A 24,389-nucleotide genomic window follows, 5' to 3' on the forward strand; every position below is an offset into this window, starting at 1 on the left:
TTATTGAAATAATACTGCCACTGTTAATTATCCACTATTTCCTCAGGGTGCAGTTAGAAAATCTTGGCCGTTTGAAGTTATCTACTCTTTAACCAAAAAAATATACCGATTTTCTAGCTATATCTGCCACAAGGCACTTGAGTGCATTGTGGCCTAAACTTGAGTGCACTCCACCTGTGAGCCCTCCTGGCCTAAATGAATTATAAACAGACATTAAGCTTGCATTGGTGCATCGTAAATCATTTTAACCTTGTTATCTTACACAGAAATGATAACAACAGACCTGCCCATATCTTAATAAAATACACAAAATCCTTCTGCCTGTCTGTCTGTCATGCGGACAGTTTGTAAATGTTACGTAAGTTAGACTTAGAAATCTCTTTTAGGTTGGGCAAGTTCAAAGTAGTAAAGATGCCCAGTTTGTTGCAGATGGTGTATTCTTTCGGTAACACTTTGCAATACGGCTCGTTACTACGCGTCTAATTCTCCTGCAATAAAATGGGAGTTCAATGGATTTTATTAAGAATTACATTGTAATTATATTTACATGAAAATATATAAAGGCATTACACATGAATAACGGGGTAACAAGTCAAATAAACCAAAAATTATATTGTAAGTAAATGTATGTAGTGCATAAGCAATTGTAAGTACTGGATAATTTCCTAGTAATTTAGACAAAGACGTACAATAGACAAACAATATTTTCCCATCTTACATTTTGGGGCAAGATCCATATTATGCAGTGACTTAATCTTTCCTAACTTCCAGCTATTTTGCAGGGAGAGCGACACAAATTATACTGTAAGTAATTTTAATTAATGTGTGTTTACCTTTGAGCAAAAGCAATATTTTCCCATCTTATGTCAGGAGTACACCATATTATGGAGTGACTTAACTTTGCCTTTTACGTCTGAAAAGTCACAATATTTCCCCATCTCACATCGTAATTATGCTGATGTATTACCACACTTAAAATAACTTAAGCTCACAGTACAATTCTTATTTATTTTCCTGCAAAATACATGGATGTGTTGTTACGTATGCAGTACTTAAAATGACTTGCGCACTACTGAAATTTACCTACAATATAATTTTTTCTTGGTTTCCTGTAAAAAGCTGACTGAGCCCCTTAATCTAGTTTACTACCTTTAAGTTTGTCCATCTAAACATTATTACAGTGTTATTTACGTGGAACAACAAAATACATGGAAATTCCATTTAATTACAGAAGAATTATGTCTTTGGTTGCAGGCTGTATTATAAAGTGTTACCGTTCTTTCTGCTACAAAAACTGGTTAACTCTGGCATGCAACTGATGTCCCACTTGTGTCAGTAACACAGTAGATCATCGAGTGTATGGATCGGCCAATCAGCAGTCAGGAGTACAACCCCAGTGCTTGCAAGATTAACAACACTGTCAGCTGCAAATGTCTGCTTCAAAATGACAAAAGACTCTGCAGAGCTCAACACTGACCACTAGGGGGTGGATGCTGTAGCCTCAAAATTATATCATTATATTTGCAATAACGGTATTTATCACTAATGATAATGATATTTATGATGATATAGAAAAGCAATACTGATTACACGATATATTAATGATTGCAGTTTGCAATACAGCAATATGTATTAGTGTAAACAAAACAAAAGATATATTCGATTGATGAAAGACTACCTAAATCAAACTGTGAATCTATTGCTACAAAGTTCCAGCAGCACCACCAGAGTTATAGTCAAACAGTAGCATATATCCAGTTCACAGAGCTCGGGTAGTGTTTTCAGTGGAGAAGTAAAAGTGTTAACATAACTGCTTAACACTTTAACAGCCTGGGATGTTACATCTTGGGTCAAGGTTTTTAAAGCTGTTTAAGGCCATCACCATATAATGTCATCAGTATTTCCCATCCACTGTTTGCGCTTTCTGTCATTTGGAGTGCAACTAACCAGAGTTACAGAGATGAATTATTTACTCTGTGGTTTGTTAGGATCTTCTTCTCACATGCCATCATAGCCTGCTTATACTCGACATTGTGTTTTTGCCTCAAGTGTTGAAACAAGTTTGTTGTTTCCATCTTTAACAAACAGTTTTGTGAAAAAAAGTATTGGAAAATATCTTGCAAATTGTTGTAGTGCTTGGTTATGATTACGACCTTTTTAGGTAGAAATGATCATTCTGCCTAAAAAGAAAGGCTGGTGCGGTGCACAAGGGTGTTTAAATGCATGGCATCCCCATATTTTAATTATATTGTTATATGACACTTTTATCTTACGTAAAAGTTTATACCAGTATTTTCACAGACAATAGAAATCCCACTTTTATAAGTTCTCCATTTCCACAAGTGAACTTCCTGTTTGTGCCTTCCTTACACTGAAAAAAGTTCTGTAAAGTTACAATATAACGTACCATTTTAAAATTAAGAAATTTTCCATATAAACTTTCTAACATATGTTTTTTCTGTATTTTCTAACCAGACATTGAATTTAAAAAGAAGAGATAGTACCGGTTGACAGGTGAATCATGACCATAAAAAAACTATTTGGATCAAAAAAAAAAGAAAAGAAAAGCAAAAAAAAGAAACTTTAAAGGACCGTACATAATTTTTTTTAATGGTGAAGGAACTACTCCTTAAATAACCAACTGTGAGTCTCCAATTCCATAGCAGTTGAATTGAATCCTTTTCATTATCGAAGGGTTTGTGATTAATGTGATTAATAATAGTGTTGTATAATAACATTATGTAGGTTTTTTTTGTCAATAATCAGGCCGTAAAGTAATATAGCCTGGTTATGGTACAGTGCTTCGCTCCTGAATGCAATCACCGCTCTGACAGTTTTTGAGGTTTTGTGACTAAGTGACATGATGTTGCAGGGTTTAAACATTTCCACGGTAACAGCAACTCCCATCAGTCAGAGAGTGTATCAGTTTAGGATTGTAGGTAGAGTAGTTCTTTCCTGCAACATTTCAAATTAAATGTATTTTTGTCAAAGATTGTTAACATAATACGGACTTGTTGTTTCCACAGGAGCACAAAGCATTGTATTGTCATAGCTCATAATAAGTCTACTTTGAATGGTTATAGCATTATGGCTCATTATCAAAATCCCAAAGTGGGGTTTCATAGAGCAACAAAATCCCTGCATGGAGGAGGTTTTTGGTAGAGACAGTGTTATTGGAGTCTCTTTTTTTATTGTTTTACCCGATACACCTAGCCTAAATCACTATATGTTTCCCCAAAGTACAAAGTCTACTCATTTTAAACTGCAAATGAAGCATGTCATGTTCACATACCCTTTTAACTACACCATGAAGACTTCTTTAAAAAAGCAAGACTCCTGTCAGCCTAAAGAAAAGTTACAATGCCTTCTCCCTTATCTGACCTTGAACCCCTTTAATATTTTTTGTGCAGCTCTTTAATTTTTTTTCATGGCCTCTTGTTCTTTCACGCTCTCTTGCTCTAGCTTCTGTGCCATTCTCTTCTTTCCCCTCTTTCTTAATTATTGCTGGAAAATAGAAATTACAGATAATTAAATGACAATTATGATCTCCGCCCACACAGGGGAGTTTTTACTCGGGAGAGTAACTTTGTAGATTATTCTTAAGGTCATTCATTACATGGAGTCAAAGACTATACACACACACACGTACACACAGATTAGATACTGTATTTTTAGGCCATGGAGATAGTGTAATCCCTTCTAGAAATGTATTTTCCACAGGGAGAGGCAGCATGTTGATAGGGTTGGAAGGTCATACGGCACACTCACACACACACACAATCACTTTCGCTTGTTTGCTTACACATATTCACCCACAATGTATAAATAATAAGCCACACTGTGGTGGTGTCATTTGACAGTTTACATAATAAGATGCCTGAAAGCAGAGATACAAGGCTAACTGTCTAACCAAAGCGAGCTGAGGGGAACATTGCTGGGATTCAATAAGATTGGACTAGACCCATCCTCAGAAGCACTGGAGAGGAAATGTGCATACACACACACACACACAGACACACACACACACCGTTTCTCCTTCCATGTCTCTTTTTCTGTCTCTGAGGCAGCTCTGTTTTGGGCCTCACAATGCAAACAGGATGTAACCTATTTTGATCACGGTGCCATATTGCATCATCAAATATTAACAGACTTGACTGCACTGCATTATGTCTGCTAAATAATGTTTGCTGAATAATGTGTGCTGCTTCATCCTACCCTCATGTTTGTTTCAAAACCCATCATACAAAGACGCTGAGAAAAGGAAATACTTCCTGTGCCCTCGGTAACGGATGCCGTTTAGTCTTTATTCATGTGTATTTATAAGCGTGTGTGTGTGTGTGACCCAGAGCATCTGTGTTGCTGTGGTCACACATTTATCTATTGATAAAGCTTTAGCGCGCTCATCCTTCTGCCCGGGTCTCAGAGTCAACACGCTGTTAGTGACTTGAAATATCTGCCTTATTTCTGCCTCTTTCTTTCCCATCTCTGCCCCTTTCTCCCTCTGTCTCCCCCCACCACCCCCCTTGCTCGATGCTGATCCAGACTTTGGAATTCAATGTTGCTATGGTAACAATGTCGGGTTGGTCCTCCCTGCCTCCCCCTCTTGCTCCTCTTATTCAGAGTAGATGCAGTTCCCTTGCTCTGGAGTCATTCTCTCTTTAGCCTGTGAAGCTGTCCCTCCTGTGATTACGCTTTGTGTTAACAGTGTTAAAACACACAACAGAGCGTAGAGCTGAAAATGGAAAAACTAATTTGGCCATAACCCTAAGCATGGAAAATAAATCATAACTCATGCCATACACCTCCATTAATTTACAAACCGTCTACATTCCTGAATGCCACACAGGTCTGTTAGGCAGCAGTCGAGCTAAACGCTAACATCAGCATGCCTCACGGTGACAGTATGCTGATTTCAAGTGCATAAAATGTTGTTTCACCATTTTTAATTTCAGATTCAATAACCAAGGTTGGAGTGCTAATTTACCCATGAATGCTAACAAGCTTAGCTAGCTGAGTGCATCTCACATACACCTGCTAACTGTGATGTGTAACATGAGACATTCACTTACCAAAGGTGATGCACAGAATTTTTGGGAGGTCCGTTAGTACAATTAAATATATAAAAGGCCAAACTGTTAAGAGGCCAAGCTCAGTGAATTAAAAACGAAGTGGTGAATCCCAGCAGAAAGCTAGCAGTTAGCATTGGCTAGTTAAGGCAGCCACAGCGCTAATAAATAAACTTTAAGCCTGAATAAAATTTAAACAGGTGAGCTGAAAAAAATCTCATTGCTTGTATATGCCACTAAGGGGTAATTAGCTATTTTTGTACTATGCTTTACATTACGGCTACTTCCATTTATTACTTTCATGCCACTAGTATTAGCACTAAGAATAATTGCCCACTTGAAGTATCTGATAATTTTCTTACTACCAGCAATCCTGCTATAATCTTTAAAACCCAACAATGAAATAAATAAAACTAACAGGGACTGCATAACTATCCCAAGCCTGACATACACCAGCTATACTTTGTTAAGTACATCTGTTGAGTTGCTTGTTAATACAACTATCAGCTAATCACATACCAACTCAGTGATTTAGGCATCTAGACACATTCAAGATGATCTGCTGAAGTTCAAACCAAGCATCAGAATGGGGAATCCAGGTGATCTAAGTGACTTTACTAAAGTATGGTTGTTGGTGTCAGATGGGCTGGTCTGAGAAATTTAGAAACAAATGATCTGCTGTGATTACCCCACACAACCATTTCTGTGTTTTACAGAGAATGGAAAAACACAACATATCCAGTGAGCAGCAGTTCTCTGGGGGAAATGCCTTGTTGATGTTAGAGGTCAGAATAGAATGGCCAGACTCCTTCAGGATAATAGGAAGGCAGCCAAAGTTCAAACTGTTGCCTTCCACTTGTTACAAGCACGGTATACAGAAGAACGTTTCTGAACACACAACATGTCAAACCTTCAAGCAAATGTGCTACAACAGCTGAAGACCACACCAAGTGCCATTCATGTCAGCTAAGAACATGAAACTGAGGCTACAAATCCCACAGGCTCATCAAAATTAGACAGTAGAAGATTAGAAAAACATTGCTGCAACATTCAGAAGGTAAGGTGAGAATTTGACATTAAAAGTGTGAAAGTATAAATAGTAAATTAAGTTGTTCTTGTACACCGCCCTTCTGTTCTACTCAAAGTGCTTTATACAACATGGCCCATTCACTCATTCATACAAGTATTGTTTTCTACACATAAGTGCTTTCTATCTAACATACTCCTTGGAAGACATGGGAGAGCCACTTGGGGTTCAGTATCTTTCCATGCAGACTGGAGACCAGAGGAGCCAGGGATCGAAACATCAACCTTCCGATTAGCCTCCTGAGCTACAGCCACCCACTGATAAATGTGGTATTAATGGTTCAGGCTGCTGGTGGCGGTGAGATAATGTTGTAGGGGATATCTTCTTGGCACACCCTGGCACACACTGGTTGCCTTAACACCAGCTTTAAGAAGGTCCAACCCATTAGATGCACCTAACAAAAAGGCTGGTGAATGTATAACGTTGTTGTAGAGCTGTGCATTTGAGGAACTGCATGTTTCTATTTCAATCCACAGAGGTTGCGACTTGGTTCCAAGCAAATTATTGAACACATTATAAATCTTACTTGGGATAACTTAAATTCATTCATGATAACTTAAAGAATTTTATGGAAGTCTTCCTAAATGACCACATGCCAACAGAAATATCACTTTTCTCAAATATAAGGATACCCTAGACCTAACCTAACCCTACTGTTGAGCTGGCAAAATGACATTTTAATTTAAGGAAAGTAATGTAAAGTGCCACATTTACTTTTTTCATAATATGTCGTTGACCCAAAAATCACAGCAACAAAAAGAGTCCATTTATTAATTTAGTCCTAATTTATACAGCTCTTTGTTATCCATGATACCAGCAACAAGTCTTATAAATGCACATGTGAAAAGAAGTTAAATACAGCAATGGCTCATCTCAGCCGTTACGTAATAACTCTCATCTGCAGAGTCATGACTTAATATTTACTACTGTACATAAATGTAATACAGTGTAATATATTTCTGTCTTTGTTCATGTGCAGCAGCAGAGCAGTGACCATGGACTTTTATCTGCAAGTTTCCTGCTAACAGCAGACGGGCAGAGGGCGGGACAACCGTCCACAACTTCCACCAGCACCAACTTTCCAGTGAGTCGAAAAGAAAGAGAGAGAAAGAGACAGAGGCAAGAGAGAGGACAAGAGCAAGAAGGAGAGAGGAGAGCGGGTGAACACAGTCGATGGATGCTGTCCGGATCGAGGGGACAGCACGTTCTTCACTGACGAGGAAAAGAAAGATTTCAAAATTGAGTCGAAGGATAGAAACTCGCCGTCAGGTAGGTCTCACTTTGTCACTCTCTGCACCATCAGGTTTAGCACATTTGTGTCTGTGAAAAGGAAACTTTTAACACAACAGAAATATCTGTGGAGGCAACTCTGCGATACTGAGACAACTTTCTGTCTTTCACACTTGCCTGGTTCAATGTGAAAGGCTGTAAGTGAATTATGTAATGTGTGAGTGTATACATGGATGTTTGTATGTAAGAGGTTCACCAACATTGCCTCTGTAATAGAAGTAGGTGCAAGGTGATCCCATGTTTAATCTCCTCTGTGTGTGTGTGTGTGTGCATCGAGCCCTGCTGATACCGAGGGGGAGAACATTGTCAGGGTCATGAATATGGAGTAGACTGAGTTTGGGAGGGTGAGATCTGTTGTGCTTCACATCAATTCTGTCTTGTTAAGCAGAGTCAGCAGAGTCATCAAACTCTCCTCCAAGGACACATCATAGAGCCACTTATGCACCTCCCACATCCGCCTACACCTCGCGCTCATCTTTTCTCATCGCCTCCCTCTCTCCCTCCCACCGGTGCCCCTCGCCTCCTCCTGCTCCTCATCATCTCACCTTCTTTGTTTGCTGTCTTTTTTAATAAACTGCACTTTGTTAAGTTCTTCCTTGTTCTTCTGCTCTACAATAAATGCTTTTTATTTGCACTCCTGATGCCCACTCTCTCCAACTTCTCACTCACCTCTTCCTCCTCCTCCTTGTTTCCCTTAAAGGCATGGTGTGTGAGAAGGGGATCCAGATCCTTCTCACCACCGTGGGGGCATTCGCTGCCTTCGGCCTGATGACGGTGGCAATAGGCACGGACTACTGGCTGTACTCCCGTGCCCTCATCTGCAACAGCACAGCCAACGTCACCCAGGATGACCCTCATAATAAGGACAAGAAGGACCCTGGTGCTCTTACCCACTCCGGTCTATGGAGAATATGCTGCTTGGAAGGTAACAAAAGAGCTTTCATGGACAGGAATCTGTGTGCGGGATTTGGACTTACGTAGACGCATGTTTGAAAAAGTTTGAAAAAGATTTGTTAAGACTGTTGATTCCAGTTCAGAGTATGCAGAGAAGACTGGGACAGGGCAAGTGTAGATCAAAATTTAAATCTAACAGACTCGCTCTTAGATACTTTCTGGATCTTTAGGTTCATATTCAACTGAGAGAGATAATAGAGTTGCAGGGTGGAAGGGCACTCACAGCATTGTCTGACTTTAAGTTATGGTTGTGGTGGTTTCAGACTGGATGCTGTGCAGACAGCAGATGAATTGAACCACTGTTTAAATCACATGTGGCATTAATCACTGCATGCAGTTACTTTGATACTCTGTTTATTATACTATATTTATTGGCTTTTTTATTATTTTCTATATTCAATTAATTAACCTTCAAGCTGGTGGCCTGAAACCCGCTCCTGAGGTCCAACTAGAAAATCGTATCTCATTGAAATGTTAAAGCTTATAAATGGGAATACATTTCCCATTATTCAGTCACATATTTTTTTAATAGTATGCATTGCTCTTCTGTTGAATGGGATCAGAGTCTAACAGCAAGAACCTCTCACTTGACTTTAGAAAAACTTTGTTCAGGAGAGCGCAGCACTGCAGCAGTACCAGCATCAACACACATTTCATTTGTATTTGGTCGACCGTGCTACAGGGCCAAAAAAAACAATTTTGCATAATTGCAATATAATTACGTGATACTGAAGCGTAACCCTCATCCAAAATAATCCATTAATCATTGTCTGTGATTCAGGATGCATTCATTCAAGTCAATTGCTGAAACAAAAGCCTCTGTTCACCCATCGGCTTCTCATTTCAAGTGGTGGAAGATACAGAATCTGGCAGCAGCCATCTCTCAATCTTCACTTCTTGTGTCACTGCAACACAAGCTGCTAATTCATTATACATTACACTGCCTGCCTGACACTCTACAGTAAAAGCTGGGATGGAGTTAACAGTGAAGAAGCAAAGGGGGTGGTGTGAGTTTGCGATCTGTGCCTTTGCTGACATGCAGACTGAGGTAAAAGCTTTTTTTTGTTTCCAGGAAAACCGCTTGGCTCTCTTTATAAAGCATCCCTGGCCCATCCTGGGCTTGGTCATTGTACAAAGCTAATTTGTCCTCATCTCTAAGCTTCCTGATAGCAAAGCAGCCAATTAGAGATAAGCTCTAGCCCTTGCAGCTCTGCTGCAGTGCACCCCCACCCACTCTTTCCTTTACCCCTCTCTCTCTCAGTTTTTTCCACTTGCTATCCCTCTGCCTTCCTCCCCCAAACATTTTTACATTTCATCTTTCACTGGTTTGTCCTCATCTTTGCCTCCTTGTAGTTTCCTCTCGTTTTCAGCCTTTTCTGCTGCAGTAAAGCTGACAGAGTCTTGGCGTGGCTTAGAGGTCAAGTATCCTTGATGCCTGTGGAGTATTCAGCCAAGATAGATGCTCAGTAGTTGTGCAGTGATGCAGTGAGGTGTAGAAGGGGTGGAAATGCAGGACATGCTAGCTCCAAAAGATTTATGCCTGCAGGTGGGTGGCACATTATGCTGTGGATATAGACGTGTCCTGTCCTCCTCTCCCCTCTGCAGACTCATTTAAGGTGGAGTTGCACTGACTTACCGGTCAATGAAGATTTTATCTGTCTGTGTGATTTTTCGTTAGATAATCCCACAAATGTGTGAGCCCGATACTGAACATGTCAGCTGCTAGAGTCACTTAGCACAGCTGTGTTTGAGGTCATGTAGTGAGATGATATTGGAAGCACGTTCACATACACTCACTGAATACTTTATTCAGTTGACCCTTTTTGTCTTCAGAGCTACCTTAATTATTTCCTGGCACAAATTCAACAAGGTGCTGGAAATGTTCCTCTGAAATGTTGGTCCATATTGGCATGACAGCATCACACAGCTGATGGGAATCCATGAAATGAATTGAGAGATGCATATATTGGTTGTAATGAGGTTTATTACACGAAGCAGTCCTCCGACCTCTCATATCAATGAAGCATTTTCACCTAAAGAACTGCTGCACATTGGATGTTTTCTGTTTTTCAGACAATTCTCTGTAAATCCTAGAGATGAATTTGTGGGAAAATCCCGGCAGATCAGCAGCTTCTGAAATACTGACTAGCCTATTTGGCCCCTGAAACGTCACTTTTATTCACTCTCTCTGCCTCTTAGGGCAGAAGACCACATGAACCAGTGTTTCTAAAACTAACTCTTACATTTATATAAGACTATAGATATAGAATACTCTAAGAACATGTGTGCATAAGGTGGTATTTTCACAGTCCTCGATTTGTGGTTTAATAAAGTACGACGGAAAATGCCAACATAGAATAATGCGGGGTTTCAAAAATGCCTGATCCATGTGGCTCATCCAGTATTTCCCTCCCATTGTACCACCATCTGTTTCTTTACAGACCTACCTGTGGAAATGTAGGAGCACTGAGAGACCATCTCACCCCACATCTGTTCGTCTCTCCCTCAGTCTGTGTCTCTTCATTTCATCACTCCACCTTTCTAAAAATCCATCCACCAACAACAGTGGTGGGCTGTCATCATCGTTCCGTGCGTCCCTCCGTTCGTCTGTCTGTCTACATGCAAGACCCCGCCGGGTAGTTATCGGTCTGTCTGTGTGTCTGCTTGTATGTATTTACGTTGTGCCTGTGCGTTCACTGTGTGTTTGTGACGTTACTAACATAAGCTGTAATTACAACAACAGTCATTAACCTCGATGATGTTCCTAAACAATATACCCAAATTTACCATTCAGCGCATTTTTCAAATCACGGTACAACATTTTCCAGGTCAATCAGTCAGTCTCCTCATCAAGAGGATAGAAACTGTTCTCATAAGACTTCAGCTTTGAGTTGTTGCCTTTTGTTGAGTCTGGTCACCATTTTTCTTCTTGTCTGTCTCAGGAGTGAAGAGAGGAGTGTGCTCTCAGATTAACCACTTCCCAGAGGATGCAGACTTTGACCATGATGGGGCAGAGTACGTCCTACGTAAGTTATTACCTGAAGTGCCAGACGTGGGTGATGTAGAGGGGGAACAAAAAAACAACCTGAGAACAAATTAAGAGCAAAGTATAAAATGACGCCTTGATGCTTTAAACTTGGCGTTTTATTGCTCATTCTCTCAATCACATTAAGAAATAAACACGTGACATGGTTTACAAAGCCATGAGAGAAGGGGTGCCCTAGTTCGTGCTCAGTGCCCTGCAGTCATGTCTTTCTGCACTGATATGATGCATGTGTGCCCGTGCATACGTAAAGAAAAGCTTGTGCTCTGTTTACAATGTTGCAGAGGCATTTTGCTGGCATTTAGGTGGCATTTTCTCTCCTGTGGCCTAGTTGTCCTAGATGAGAGAGGCGTGTTAATATGTGTGTGTGTGTGTGTGTGTGTGTGGTTGGCAGACCTCCTGAAAGGACCGGGGGCCACATGGGAAGGGTTTGATTCAATTGTGTGCCTAGAACTGAGTAATTAATTTCCTCAAAAAATATTCTGTGTATTTTATTTAAAGCAAATTTCAACATATTTAATTATTTCATAGCATTTTTACCCATTTTTGCTGAACTCAGCTGAGTAAACGAAGATGGCGCCTGTGTGTTTGGCATGCCGTCAACCGCTCTTTTTTACCTGTTTGATTTTATTGTTTTTAGCTAATGTTGTGCAACATGTCAGTTCAATACTGTCGTATGATCGCCAGACTTTATTGGAAATCGGCTCATCCACCAAAGTTTCAGTTTGGTTTGGTAAAGATAGCCAGGGTTTTCTGCCTCCCTACCTGGAAGCAGTACCATTGCGCTGCCATCCCCTACCACTGCCACCAGATATGCGGAAGCGACGCAGGAGACGGGGTACCCGTGGAGGTCGCCTCGTTAAGCTGAGAATCCGGATTTCTTACTTTCCTCACGATCTACGCTCCGTTCGTCAATCTTTCCCACGACTCCTGGTACCATTGCGTGCTCTGGATCCTGTGGATTCCTGGTTGGTTCCCGTTGTCGGCTCTATCGGGAGCAGCCCTGTTAAATCATTCCCTCTTCGGCATCTGCGTTGGAGGGGAATCGACCGATCAAACCTTCGATCGGTGGATCTGGTTGTCACTACCCCGGAGGTCTCCGAACCAGCTCCCCTCAGGTTGGGCTTAATAAATGCCAGATCGGTGGCGAATAAGACCTTCATCCTGAAGGATTTCTTTTCTTCCCATGCATTGGATTTCCTCTGTTTGACTGAAACCTGGACTTCACCCGGTGAGTTAAGCGTTTTTTCTGAACTGCTGCCCGCCGGCTGTGCTTATTTTAGCGCTCCGAGAGTTTCTGGTCGTGGCGGGGGGTTAGCTGTTGTTTTTAAATCACACTTTGAGTTTAAGCAACTATCCTCATGGACACGCCACACCAGTTTTGAACTTTGCCTGTGTGAACTGGGCCACTCGCCTTCATTGCTGTGTGCAATAGTTTATCGGCCTCCTAAATATAAAAAGGAGTTTTTATCTGAGTTTTCGGAGTTTCTCGCTGACTGTGCATCCCGGTATGACCAGGTCCTGCTACTCGGTGATTTTAATATACACGTATGTTGCCCAGGAAGCCCCTGGCTAAGGAATTCATGGACCTGGTGAACTCTTTTAATCTTGTTCAATCTGTTAAATGTGCCACTCAAGAACGTGGTCACACATTGGATTTGGTGTTGTCATATGGGTTATCTGTCTGTAACTTACATGTGGAGGATGCTGTATTCTCTGATCATATGCCCATTTTATTTGACGTTGTTCCTCTTAGTCCTGTTGTTAAACGGGCTGCACCGACGCGATGCTATCGTGCCTTCGGCTCAGATACTGCTGAAGATTTTTCAACACTATTTGAACAACTTATGTCCAGTCCCTCTGAGTCGTCCTCCGTAGATGGATTACTCTCTCATCTGGACTCTGTTTGTAAATCTGCCCTTGATGTTGTTGCACCTCTAAGACTCAGGCAGTGTAAACCCAAGGCCAGCCCTTGGCTAACCGATTTTACTCGAGCCATTAGAAGAGAATGTAGGAGATGTGAAAGACGATGGAAAAAGGACAGGCTGTACGTCTCTTTGGAAGCTCTTAAGACGAGCTGGAAAGCTTACCAGAGGGCAGTAAAGACCGCCAAAAACTCCTATTTTTCACAACTTATTGCTGCTAATTCACATAACCCTCGTGTTCTGTATAATACCATTAATTCTGTACTGAATGCAGAGGATCATGTTCTTTTGCAATCTTCTGAGGTTATGTGTAATAGGTTTCTCAATTTCTTTGTGGATAAGGTTGCTAGTTTGAGACCCTCCACTGTAGCTTCTGTTGACCCGGCTGTGCATGTTCCCTGTTTAAATTTGCTTATTGCTTTCCAACCAGTTGTTCTACCTGAACTAGAGAAGCTTGTGTTAACTGCTAAACCGTGTGGTTCTCCGAATGATGTCGTTCATCCCGTTTTCTGAAAGAGGTGTTTCCTACTGTTGGACCACATATTCTGAACATAATCAATACCAGCCTCTTGTCAGGTCAAGTACCAAGTGAGTTTAAGCATGCAGTTATTCATCCCTTACTTAAGAAACCAGGCTCAGATATTTCAGTAATGTCAAATTTTAGACCCATCTCTAAACTTCCTTTTCTGAGTAAGATCTTGGAAAAGGTTGTTCACACTCAGCTGATGGATTATCTAAACAACTTTCAAATCTTTGAAGTTTTCCAGTCCGGCTTTAGGCCGCTTCATAGCACAGAGACAGCTCTCATAAAGGTTATGAATGATATTCTGGTAGCGACAGACTGTGGTAAACACGTAGTGCTTATACTACTAGATATGACTGCTGCATTTGATACAGTGGATCACAACCTGCTGATCTCTCGATTACAGCATTGTGTGGGCATTTCTGGCTTGGCACTCCTGTGGATAAAATCACATCTCTCAAACAGGAGCTTCTGTGTTAAGTTGGGCTCGTCATCGTCTTCTGTGGCCCCTCTGTCATGGGGTGTACCACAGGGATCTATTCTTGGGCCATTACTGTTTTCATTGTATCTCCTGCCACTGGGTGCGATCTTTCGTAAACACAATGTTTCATTTCATCTATATGCTGATGATTGCCAGCTCTATTTTCCTTTCAGTCATTCTGATAGCTCCTCAATTAGACTCCTGCTTGATTGCCTTAGTGATGTTAAGTCATGGATGGCTCAAAACTTTTTAAATTTTAATGAACGTAAAACGGAAGCAATTGTGTTTGGCCCGAATCGTTCCTCTGATATCCCTGATGTTGACCTTGCTGCTCTGACCCCTCACCTGAAGAGCTCGATTACCAATCTTGGGTTAAAATCGACTCTGCTCTTACCTTTGATGGCCACGTGAATGGGGTGGTGAAATCGTCATTCTATCACCTCAGGCGTCTGTCGAAGGTTAAACCTTTCCTTTCAAGGCGTGACTTGGAGACTGTCATCCACGCTTTTATAACCTCACGCTTGGATCATTGTAACTCCCTTTTAATTGGGGTTGGACTGGGCACTCTGACACGCCTGCAATTAGTACAGAATGCTGCGGCACGGTTTTTATCTGGTAAAAGGAAATTTGAGCACATTACTCCAGTTCTGGCCTCCTGCACTGGCTTCCAATTGAATTTAGGATTCATTTTAAAGTTCTTTTATTGGTTTTAAATCTTTAAATGGTCTGGCACCTGCATATATGTCTGATTTGCTGAAGCCCTATGTCCCCACTCGTTCGCTCCGGTCAGCTGAGCAGCTGTTGCTCTCAGTCCCCAAATCACGGCTGAAACTGAGAGGCGACCGGCGTTCTCTATTGTGGCTCCTAAGCTTTGGAATAACCTTCCTCTTCACATTAGGCAATCGACATCAGTGCTGGTTTTAAATCCAGATTGAAAACGCATTTTTATTCACTGGCTTTTGACTCAGTGGTTGACTGACTTGTATTTACTTATATTTTATTGTTTTTGCTATGTTTATTATGTTTATTATTTTTATCGTATTTATTATTCTTATGGTATCTATTATGTTTCTATTGTTCAGCACTTTGGTCAGCCTTGTGTGTTTTTAAAGTGCTATATAAATAAACGATGATGATGATGATGATGATTTTTCTTACATTTTCTAAACCTTGTTTAACAAGAACATAGAATTTTTTTCTCCACCTGTCACTACAGTAGGAGCACAGAAACAGGTTGGCTATAATTTCTTCCTTGTAATCCTTATAGGGACCTGTGCCTCTTACAGTTTGAATGTTAGATGATCATATTAAGCACAGCGAAAGAAATCCCAGTGAGCCAAAAGGTCAGGGGTCAGACAGCACTAAATGCTTGGTTTCCAATGGGTTTTCTACTCTTGTGTCGAGTTGATGTCAGCTCAGAACGATTTTCTTTATATTTCTTATTTTAACATGGCTTAGGTTACCATGCCATACCACTTTATTTATAAAGCACTTAAAAAAAACTACAGTGCGGATCAAAGTGCTGTACAATAACAGCAAACATAAAAGACCAACAAAGGCCAAAGGGTAAAAGTTACAGAACACACTGGGTCAAAGGCCATGGCGTAAAAGTGTGTCTGTAAACAAGAGTTAAAAACAGCAAGTGAAGGAGACTGCCTGACATGCGATGGCAAATCGTTCCACATATATGGAGCCGCAGCTGTGAAAGCTCTATCATCTTTGAGTTTGTGTTGCATCTTTGGAACAAGCAAAGTCGTCTGGTCTGCTAACCTGAGAGAACGAGACGGGATGTAAGGATGTAACAGCGCACACAGCTGAAACGGGGCACAACCACTTAGAGACTTAAAAACAAATAAAAGGATTTTAAACTGGATTTGTAAAGGCTCTGGAAGCCAGTGTAGAGAAGCTAAAATTGGAGTGTTATTGCTTGCACGAGATAAAAATCTAGCAGCAGTGTTTTGCATCAGTTGTAGGAGATGCAAAGGAGCGTGAAGTCAAGCTAATTCCTATGAAAAGTGCATTGCAGTAATCGAGATGAGATGTAATAAAAGCATGTATTAATGTTTCAAGGTTTGCACTTGGACAGAAGAGGCTTGATTTATGACAGGAGCCTCAACTGGAAAAGGCAGGAATTAGACACTGTGTTCCCATGAGGATCGAACTATAGAGAACGATTCATTTTCACACCTAAATTGGTGATAATGAATTTCTTATATAAGGTCAAGAAGAAAATGTGACACAGGAGGTGCAGTTGGTGCCACTGGACATAAACAACATGACGTCTGTCTTGCTCTCATTAAAATTTGGAAAATGTAATCAATAAGCCAGTTAAGGAAAGGCTGGACAGGGCATGTACCAATGTGTGTCACTATAAAAATAAACTTGACAGTCATAACAGTTAAAGCAAATATTGTGTGTCTGGAAAATAGTGCCAAATGGGTACAAAGAGAAAGATGGAGGTCCAAAAATGGAGCCTTGTGGTACTTTTTTCAGACAGAGAATAAATCTTTTCTTTAAATGTGAAAGTGCTACAAATGACCATAAAAGATTTAGTCCTAGTTGTCGTAGTGCCAGGATGCACTCCTTAAGACTGCAATAAACACTCTCTGAGCAGCTACTTTGTCAAAAACACATCAGAAGAGCAATTTGTAAATTTGCCTGCAGCACAGGCACAACAATTGCATGCTGATTTAATGAAGAAGCCAATCACAGTTGCAACAAGGATCTTATTTTTTGTATAGGGTTTTTCTAACAGGCCTATTTCAGAATAAAATGCTTGTGATACTCTGTTAGAAAGCCTATGACATAATTGACTGTTCTGTCCTGTATACAAGAGCTATTCATTGTAAATAACTTGTGCTTATTTAGGTAATTTGATTATATTACACAAACTTTATCATATGCATAGTAATAGCCTCTTGCTGGTTTCATTTACTCTTCATCTTCCATCCTTCTAGGGGTAGTCAGGGCTTCCAACATCTTCCCCATCCTTAGTGCCATCCTTCTGCTGATGGGAGGAGTTTGCATTGCTGCTAGTCGTTTCTATAAAAGCAAAAGGAACATTATCCTGGGGGCAGGGATCCTCTTCGTGGCTGCAGGTAAGTGAGGACCGTTTTACGTAACTCTGTATGTAGATCAGTATCTGTGCTTGTGTGCACATGTCTTCATGTATTTATCTACACTGCTAAAAAAAATTACAGGAACACTTTTTTATAGTATAGTGCCAAGTCAGTTACACCTCTGAGATATTGATCTGGTTGGTTAGGTAGCAGAGGGGGTTGTTAATCAGTTTCATCTCTTTTGGAGTTAATGAAATTAACATGGATCCACTAGAGGGACGACAGTGAGACAACCCCCTAGAGAGGAAATGACATTTTTCCCCTCCTTATTTTTCCTGACTGTTTTTTCACTAGTTTTGCATTTGGCTAGGGTCAAAAATTACCTCCAGCAGGCCTCTAGTGTGAATGTGCCTGACCAAATAATCAAAAACAGGCTTCATGAGGGTGGCCTCAGGGCCTGACATCCTCTAGTGGGCCCTGTCCTCACTGTTCAGCACTGTGGAGCCCGATTAGGTTAGCATTTGCCATAGAATACTAGAATTTGCAGGTCCACGTGAGACATGTAGAAGGGTCTGGAGAAGAACGTTATGTTGCCTGTAATAGCGTTCAGGATGACCGTTTTGGTGGTGGATCAGTGATGGTCTGGGGAGGCGTATCCATGGAGGGATGCAAGGACCTCTACAAGCTAGGCAACAGCACCCTGACTGCCATTGGGTATCACCATATGCTGGTGCAGTGGGTCCTGGGATCGTTCTGGTGCATGACAATGCTCATCTACTGAGAGCATGGAGGCAGTTCCTGGAGGATGAAGGAATTGATACCATTAACTGGCTCCCACCATCACTTGATCTAAATCCGGTAGATTTGGGACAATCTGTTTCAGTCCTGCATCATTTTTTCACTTTGGTTTTGCAGTGTCTTTGAATTCAGCTCTCTGTAGGATGACAATTTTCTTTTCCTTGAAATGATGTAACATCCGTTTGTACCTAATGCATTACCCAGTCCATATCAGTGTAGATATCCTGCATTTTTTCCATTGAGATCTGATGTGTTTTAAATCAGCGGTCCCCAACCCCCGGGCCTCGGACCGGTACCGGTCCGTGAGTCGTTTGGTACCGGGCCGCGAGAGTTGAGGCTCAGGTGTGAAATGTATGGTTTTCAGGGTTTTTATCAGTTTTCAGCGTTGTTTTGTTACCGTTTTTATCGTTAACTCGGTTTTCCTGGGTCTTTTCACGTGTGTTATGAATAAATCTTCTTTTTTTCGGTACCGGTACTAGTTTTATTTTGTTGTATTCATCCGCGACACCTTAAAGGCCGGTCCGTGAAAATATTGTCGGGCATAAACCGGTCCGTGAGGCAAAAAAGGTTGGGGACCGCTGTTTTAAATGGTTGCTAAAACTTTTTTTTAGCAGGGTAGATGTGTGAACAGTGTTCTGGAGAATATCATGTGGCACAACAGTTTCTATGCTTTGTTTGGGAGTCCCTGCCGCTGCCAATTTAATGGCTACCTGTTGTTTTTATTAACAAATGTCAGACGAATTTATGTATTAGCACTGTATGCAGGCCCATGTTTGTGTACATCTTTTATAAATATCGTATTTTTGTGCTGTCGCAGGTCTGAGCAACATAATTGGTGTGATTGTCTACATCTCGGCTGCGCTGGGGGACATTTCTCCGAAGAAGGATGAGGATAAGAAATGGCAGTACTCCTATGGTTGGTCCTTTTACTTTGGAGGCCTTTCCTTCATTATGGCTGAAATGGTGGGGGTGCTGGCTGTCAACATCTACATCGAGAAGAACAAGGAGCTCCGCTGCCGTTCTCGCACCGACATTTTCAAAAGCACCACCCACGCCATGCTCCGCCTGCCCAGCTACCGCTTCCGCCGTCGCTCTCGCTCCTCATCCCGTTCCACCGACCCTTCCCGCTCCCGAGACCCCTCGCCTGTGGGGGGAGGTGGAGGAAAGAACTTCGGGCTGCCCCCCTCTGCACTACTTTCCCAGGGCCCCATTTCAGTGTCCACTCTACCCAACCCGCACTCTCGCTCCCACACAGCCCTGGCTGGAGGAGACATCTCCCTGTACACGTTGTCCCGTGACCCCAAGCTGGGAGGGTTGCCGCCCATGTATGGAACGGTGGACAGGGCCACGCTCTACCAGCTCCACAACTGCTTTCCAAAGGATGGAGGTGTAGGGGGAGGGGGGGTGATGATGAGCGGCACTCTCCCATCACTCAAGTCCCACAACCCTTCCAATTCTTCCAACTCCAATCCACCAATTCCCAACTCTGTGGGCTCTGGCCCTCCGCCCTTCACCTCATCCACAGTCGACAGGGAGCGAGGGATGGGGACTCTGGACAGGCTGAAGGGAGACAGGGAGAGCAACTCTAACACCCTCAATAGAAAAACAACGCCTGTGTAGAGGAAGGGTATTAGAGGAGGTGAGGAGGGAGGAGGATGGGTAATGAAAGAGGGAAGCCAGAAAGGAGCACTGTAGGCTCAACAGGAGGTAGAAACACAGGCAGACAGGTAAAACGCTACATCTCTCCCTCCATGTTCACTGTTATTTAGTCTACTCAATCTCACTGAGAATAAAAAGAAGAGTAATAACAGAGCGATAATAACAACAACAATGAACTTTCACAATAAAACTATTTTGATATTTTAATGTGCTAGAAATGATTTATTTTGTTAATGATCAAACGCAATTAACCTTGGGCTATTATGAAAATGTTTCACATAATTTTTGTGCAATATTACCGCTAATTTAACCAGACCATCATTGATGTAAAATTGTTGTTGTGATTATTCTTAGAGTTATTACAGGCTAGCTGTATGTGCAAACGCTATAATTTAGAATGAAATTTTAATTTTCACGTTTTTTTTTTCCTTTATGACTTTTACTGTGAATCTCTTCCATGCAGAGCCACTGGGACTAACAGTGAGCTGTAATATGTCCGTGTCCAGCATGAGTGTGCACAATAACGTGGGAGAATGAGAGCCTGTATAATTATTTTTTCTTTTTTAACCCAAATATTATATGATTTTCATTTATATGATGAAGTCAGATGTGAATACTGTAAATTGTCTTCCAATATTGATACCGAAAGAAATGCAACAATAATGTGAGTGACTGCGACAGCTCACCAACTTCATTGTTATTATGAGTCTGAGTTTTCTATGGGCCTCAGTTAGTCTTATTTCCATTCTAATCAGTGTGAACAGTAGTAATTGTAGCTCTAGTCGTGTTGAAGATGTTTGTTCTTGGGCATTAACAGAACCTCTGCTCAGACAGGAAAAAAAAGAGACATAGAATTACACCTTTGTACAGAATCAGGTAAAGGTTGCTGCCTGAGGAGAAAAACAAAACAAAAAAAAGCAGATTTTTTCTATGAAAAGTCCCAAAGTGACACATGCAAATCATCATTTTCAGTGGCAAAAAAGAAAAACACTCTGTATATGTGGGTTAAAGGGTTTAAAAAAAAGATACCTGTACATTGTAATTATGCATACATATGTTTGTAACGTCTATAGACATGTTTTTCGGGACCACTGTTCAAAATGGGTATGCATTTTGGAACGAGCAGGTTTGGCTTAAGTGTTTTGCTCCCAGTGCCGTCCCTGGACTCTTGTCGGGTGGTTTCAACCGCCAACCCTGGCCCGCCATATCTGCCCATTTACGGCCACACGATCAGTGTTTTCCTTACTTTATCACCAATGGCGGCTTCACCACAGAGACAACCCCTTAAGCTCCCCAAAGATTCCTTTCACTGTGCTTCCCCAGTAACTCCTGAGTCTGAACTCTGCGCTGTTTATGTTGATGAGAATGTAGACACATGTAACGCCCAGCCATCCCACCCTCTTCCAAACTGTCCCGAGTGACTGCAGAGCTAGATGGAAACTGTGGATTCACCTGCTACGTGGAATAATGAAGAAACAAAAACAATGACCAGATGCTTCCAGATTATTTTAATTTTTTTGATTTCATTTCAGAAAAAGAAAAAAATGTGATTAAAAATGCACACAGATAGCATTTATGTGGGCAATATGAATAGTATGTAGTTGAGAATAGATATATCTAGATAAATGATTATGGTTTATCTAAATGTGTGATAAACTTAAAACACTGTATTGCACGAAGTTTATAAAAAAAAAACAATAACAGAAATATTTACAGAGTGCTGTCTTTTGTTTCTTTTTTGTTGTTGGTCAGTAGAACCTCAGAAGTAGACCGAACAAACATGCGTGTGTTTTTATCTAAACAGTGGTGGAATATTCCGATTTTTTACACGAATAAATGAAGCACCACAATATTTTACAAATACTGTACTAAAAAAAAGTCCTGCAGATAATTTATGTTTCATGTTCTTTTTCTTATTGTTGCGCTACAGTGGAAGGCTGTGAAAAAACACGGTTGAATCATAAAGATTCAGATTTAATTCAGTTCATATTCAGTGCAAAGCCACTCATACAGATAAAATAATTTAGTTTATTTAATTTTTTATATTGGTAGACAAAAACAAGTTAATTAGGCATTAACTTCATAGACACTTTATTATGTTGTCAACTCAAATATCTAATCAGCCAGTCACTTGGCTGAAATTCAGTGCATTTAGGCATACAGATATCAGCGAGACGACCTGCTGAAGTTCAAATCGAGCTTCAGAATGGGGAAGAAAGGTGATTTAAGTGACTTTGAAAGTGGCATGGTTGCTGTTGTCAGTCTGAGTGTTTCAGAAAATGCTGATCTACTGGGATCTTCCCACATAACCATCTCTAGGGTTTACAGAGAATGCTCTGCAGGTATACAGGTAAAAGGTATGCAAAGGAGCATCTCTGAACATGCATCATGCCAAATCTTGAAGCAGATGAGCTACAGTAGCAGAACACCACACTGAGTATGACTCCTGTCAGTTAAGAATCTCCAGTCCATATAAGTGGATTAAAAAGTTATGAAAACAACAACAGCAACCAAATCTCAACTACACTCTGGCTTTAAGATCACCTCTTCAGGAACTTACAGAAATTTTGCAGCGTGGCTGCTATTTTTATGAGTCCCCTATAGACTACTTACCCTGTGACCTGCAATTTGGCAGAGGTCATGGACCTTAAACCAGAGAGAATCATCAACTTCTGTGTCAGACTCACCTAAATATTGTGCAGAGGATAACTGCTGATTATGAAAGCTGGGGTACTGGGTAAGACCAAGTGGTTTTTAGCTGTTCTGAGTTGAGTCCACAGATTTCATGTTCATCTTTTATTTTTATTTTTTTTCTTGGGCTCACTATTGTGAATTCATCCCCCAGGGAGAATATTCCACAGAAACCTTCTGAACTGTAGGGTATACGAGTGTGACACCTCGTGCTGGCTCAGAGTGCACTAAAAAGCACAAAATTTCTTGGCTAGACAAACACAACCTTTGCTTACCACCAGATTTGGCTCCTTGCAACTTTATCCACTTCCCAAAAAGGAAAATCAAGTTGAAGGATCCCCATTCTGACACATTGGAAGAAATCCAGCACCCACTGCAGAGAAACAAGTGCCAAGAGACACAGTGGGACTTGTAAGGAACGATCTAAAAACAGAATGCTGCTGAAAACCACCGAGAAGTGCACCAATCTATGACCTTGAACGTGAGGTCTGCCAGTCTAGTTCATGACTCAGAATGGACTTCTCAGTTAACTAGAAGATCCTTTTTGCACTTAATACTTTGAAATAAAGTGAATATTTACATATTTTTTTAATATATTTTTTCAATTACAGCTAAGGAGAGCAATTCATTTTTCTGCTCACTCTGCAAGTGACAAAATGGTAAAATGCCAAAGCTTGGCCAGTTACATCGTTGCAGAGTTGAAGTTAGTGCTTCACCATATCAGTAGAAAGCTAAAAAATTAAGGAGAACCCAGCTTTCATCTGTACACCATCATGACTGTCACAGAGCTCCACGTGTTGTGTGACAGTTTGTCGTGTTACATCACGTCTCCACTGAACGTGTTTTGAAGCCAGTAGTCTGAACATGATGTGAGCATATTTAACTGTTTGGTCACAAATCCAAATCAAAGTAATCTAAAAAGAGTGCCATGAGATTTACAACAAAATTTACTTAAAGCATCAAAACTAAAGGTATTCATGATGACCTCTGTCACTTTTATGTTATTAAATAGTTGGATTATTATCATACAGCGATTGTGATGGACAGGCTAACAGATGAGGTCAGACAGGAGTCTCTGAGGACTGTGATGTTTGCAGATGACAATGTGATCTGAAGAAAGAGTAGGGAGCAGGTGGAAGACAACCTGGGGACGTGGAGGTATGCTCAAGAGAGAAGAGGAATGAACGTTAGTAGAAGTAAGGCTGCATGTGTGTGAATGAGAGCTAGACAGGAAAGGTAAAGTTGCAAGGAGATGTAGTGAAGGTGGAGGTGAGTTTAAATACCATGCAAAGCAGCATATAGTGCACAAAAAAAGGTGAAGAAGAGGGTGTAAGCAGGGTGGAGTGGATGGAGACGAGTGTCAGGGTGATTAGTGGCAGAATTATAGCAGCAAGAGTGAAAGGGAAAGTTTTTAAAATAGTATTAAGACCTGCTATGATGTATGTTTTGAGAACAGTGGCACTGACCAAAAGACAGGAGGCCCGAGCTGGAGGTGGCAGATTTGAAGATGTTAAGATTTTCACTAAGCATGAGCAGAATGGCCAGGATTAGAAATGAGAAAATCAGAGGGAGCAGTTAGGTTGAGTAGTTGACAAGTTAGAGACGCAAAGTTAGGATGGTTTGGAAATGTTCACATAAGGAATAGCGGATAAATTGGACAAAAGATGTTGAAGATAGAGCTTCTAGGCAGGAAGAAAAGAGGAAGACCACAGAGAAGATTTATGGATGTGTTGTGAAGGATATGAAGAGTGTTGGTATGACAGGAAAGGATGCTAGGGATGGGCTGAGATGGAGGCAGACGAGACGCTGTGGC

General features: G+C 41.1%; 1 protein-coding gene across 4 annotated transcripts in view; it reads left to right on the forward strand.

The window, feature by feature from the left end:
• cacng8b (calcium channel, voltage-dependent, gamma subunit 8b) overlaps nt 1-21,766 on the forward strand; it is a 28,605-nt gene extending 6,839 nt beyond the window's left edge. Inside the window, exons 1-6 of one of the 4 annotated variants that reach the window (XM_039620075.1) lie at nt 5,957-6,123; nt 7,133-7,422; nt 8,144-8,368; nt 11,340-11,423; nt 17,327-17,467; nt 19,044-21,766. In XM_039620075.1, the coding sequence (XP_039476009.1) occupies nt 8,146-8,368; nt 11,340-11,423; nt 17,327-17,467; nt 19,044-19,846 (1,251 nt within the window). In that variant the 5' untranslated portion in view covers nt 5,957-6,123; nt 7,133-7,422; nt 8,144-8,145 and the 3' untranslated portion in view covers nt 19,847-21,766. Of the gene's footprint in view, nt 1-5,956; nt 6,124-7,132; nt 7,423-8,143; nt 8,369-10,838; nt 11,044-11,339; nt 11,424-11,467; nt 12,672-17,326; nt 17,468-19,043 lie in introns of those variants that run through there. The other 3 variants (XM_031744333.2, XM_031744332.2, XM_039620074.1) reach the window with 3 other exon arrangements.
• The last annotated feature ends 2,623 nt before the right edge of the window (nt 21,767-24,389 follow it).

This window comes from Oreochromis aureus, linkage group 11 (assembly GCF_013358895.1).
Source record: "Oreochromis aureus strain Israel breed Guangdong linkage group 11, ZZ_aureus, whole genome shotgun sequence".
Taxonomy (NCBI): domain Eukaryota; kingdom Metazoa; phylum Chordata; class Actinopteri; order Cichliformes; family Cichlidae; genus Oreochromis; species Oreochromis aureus.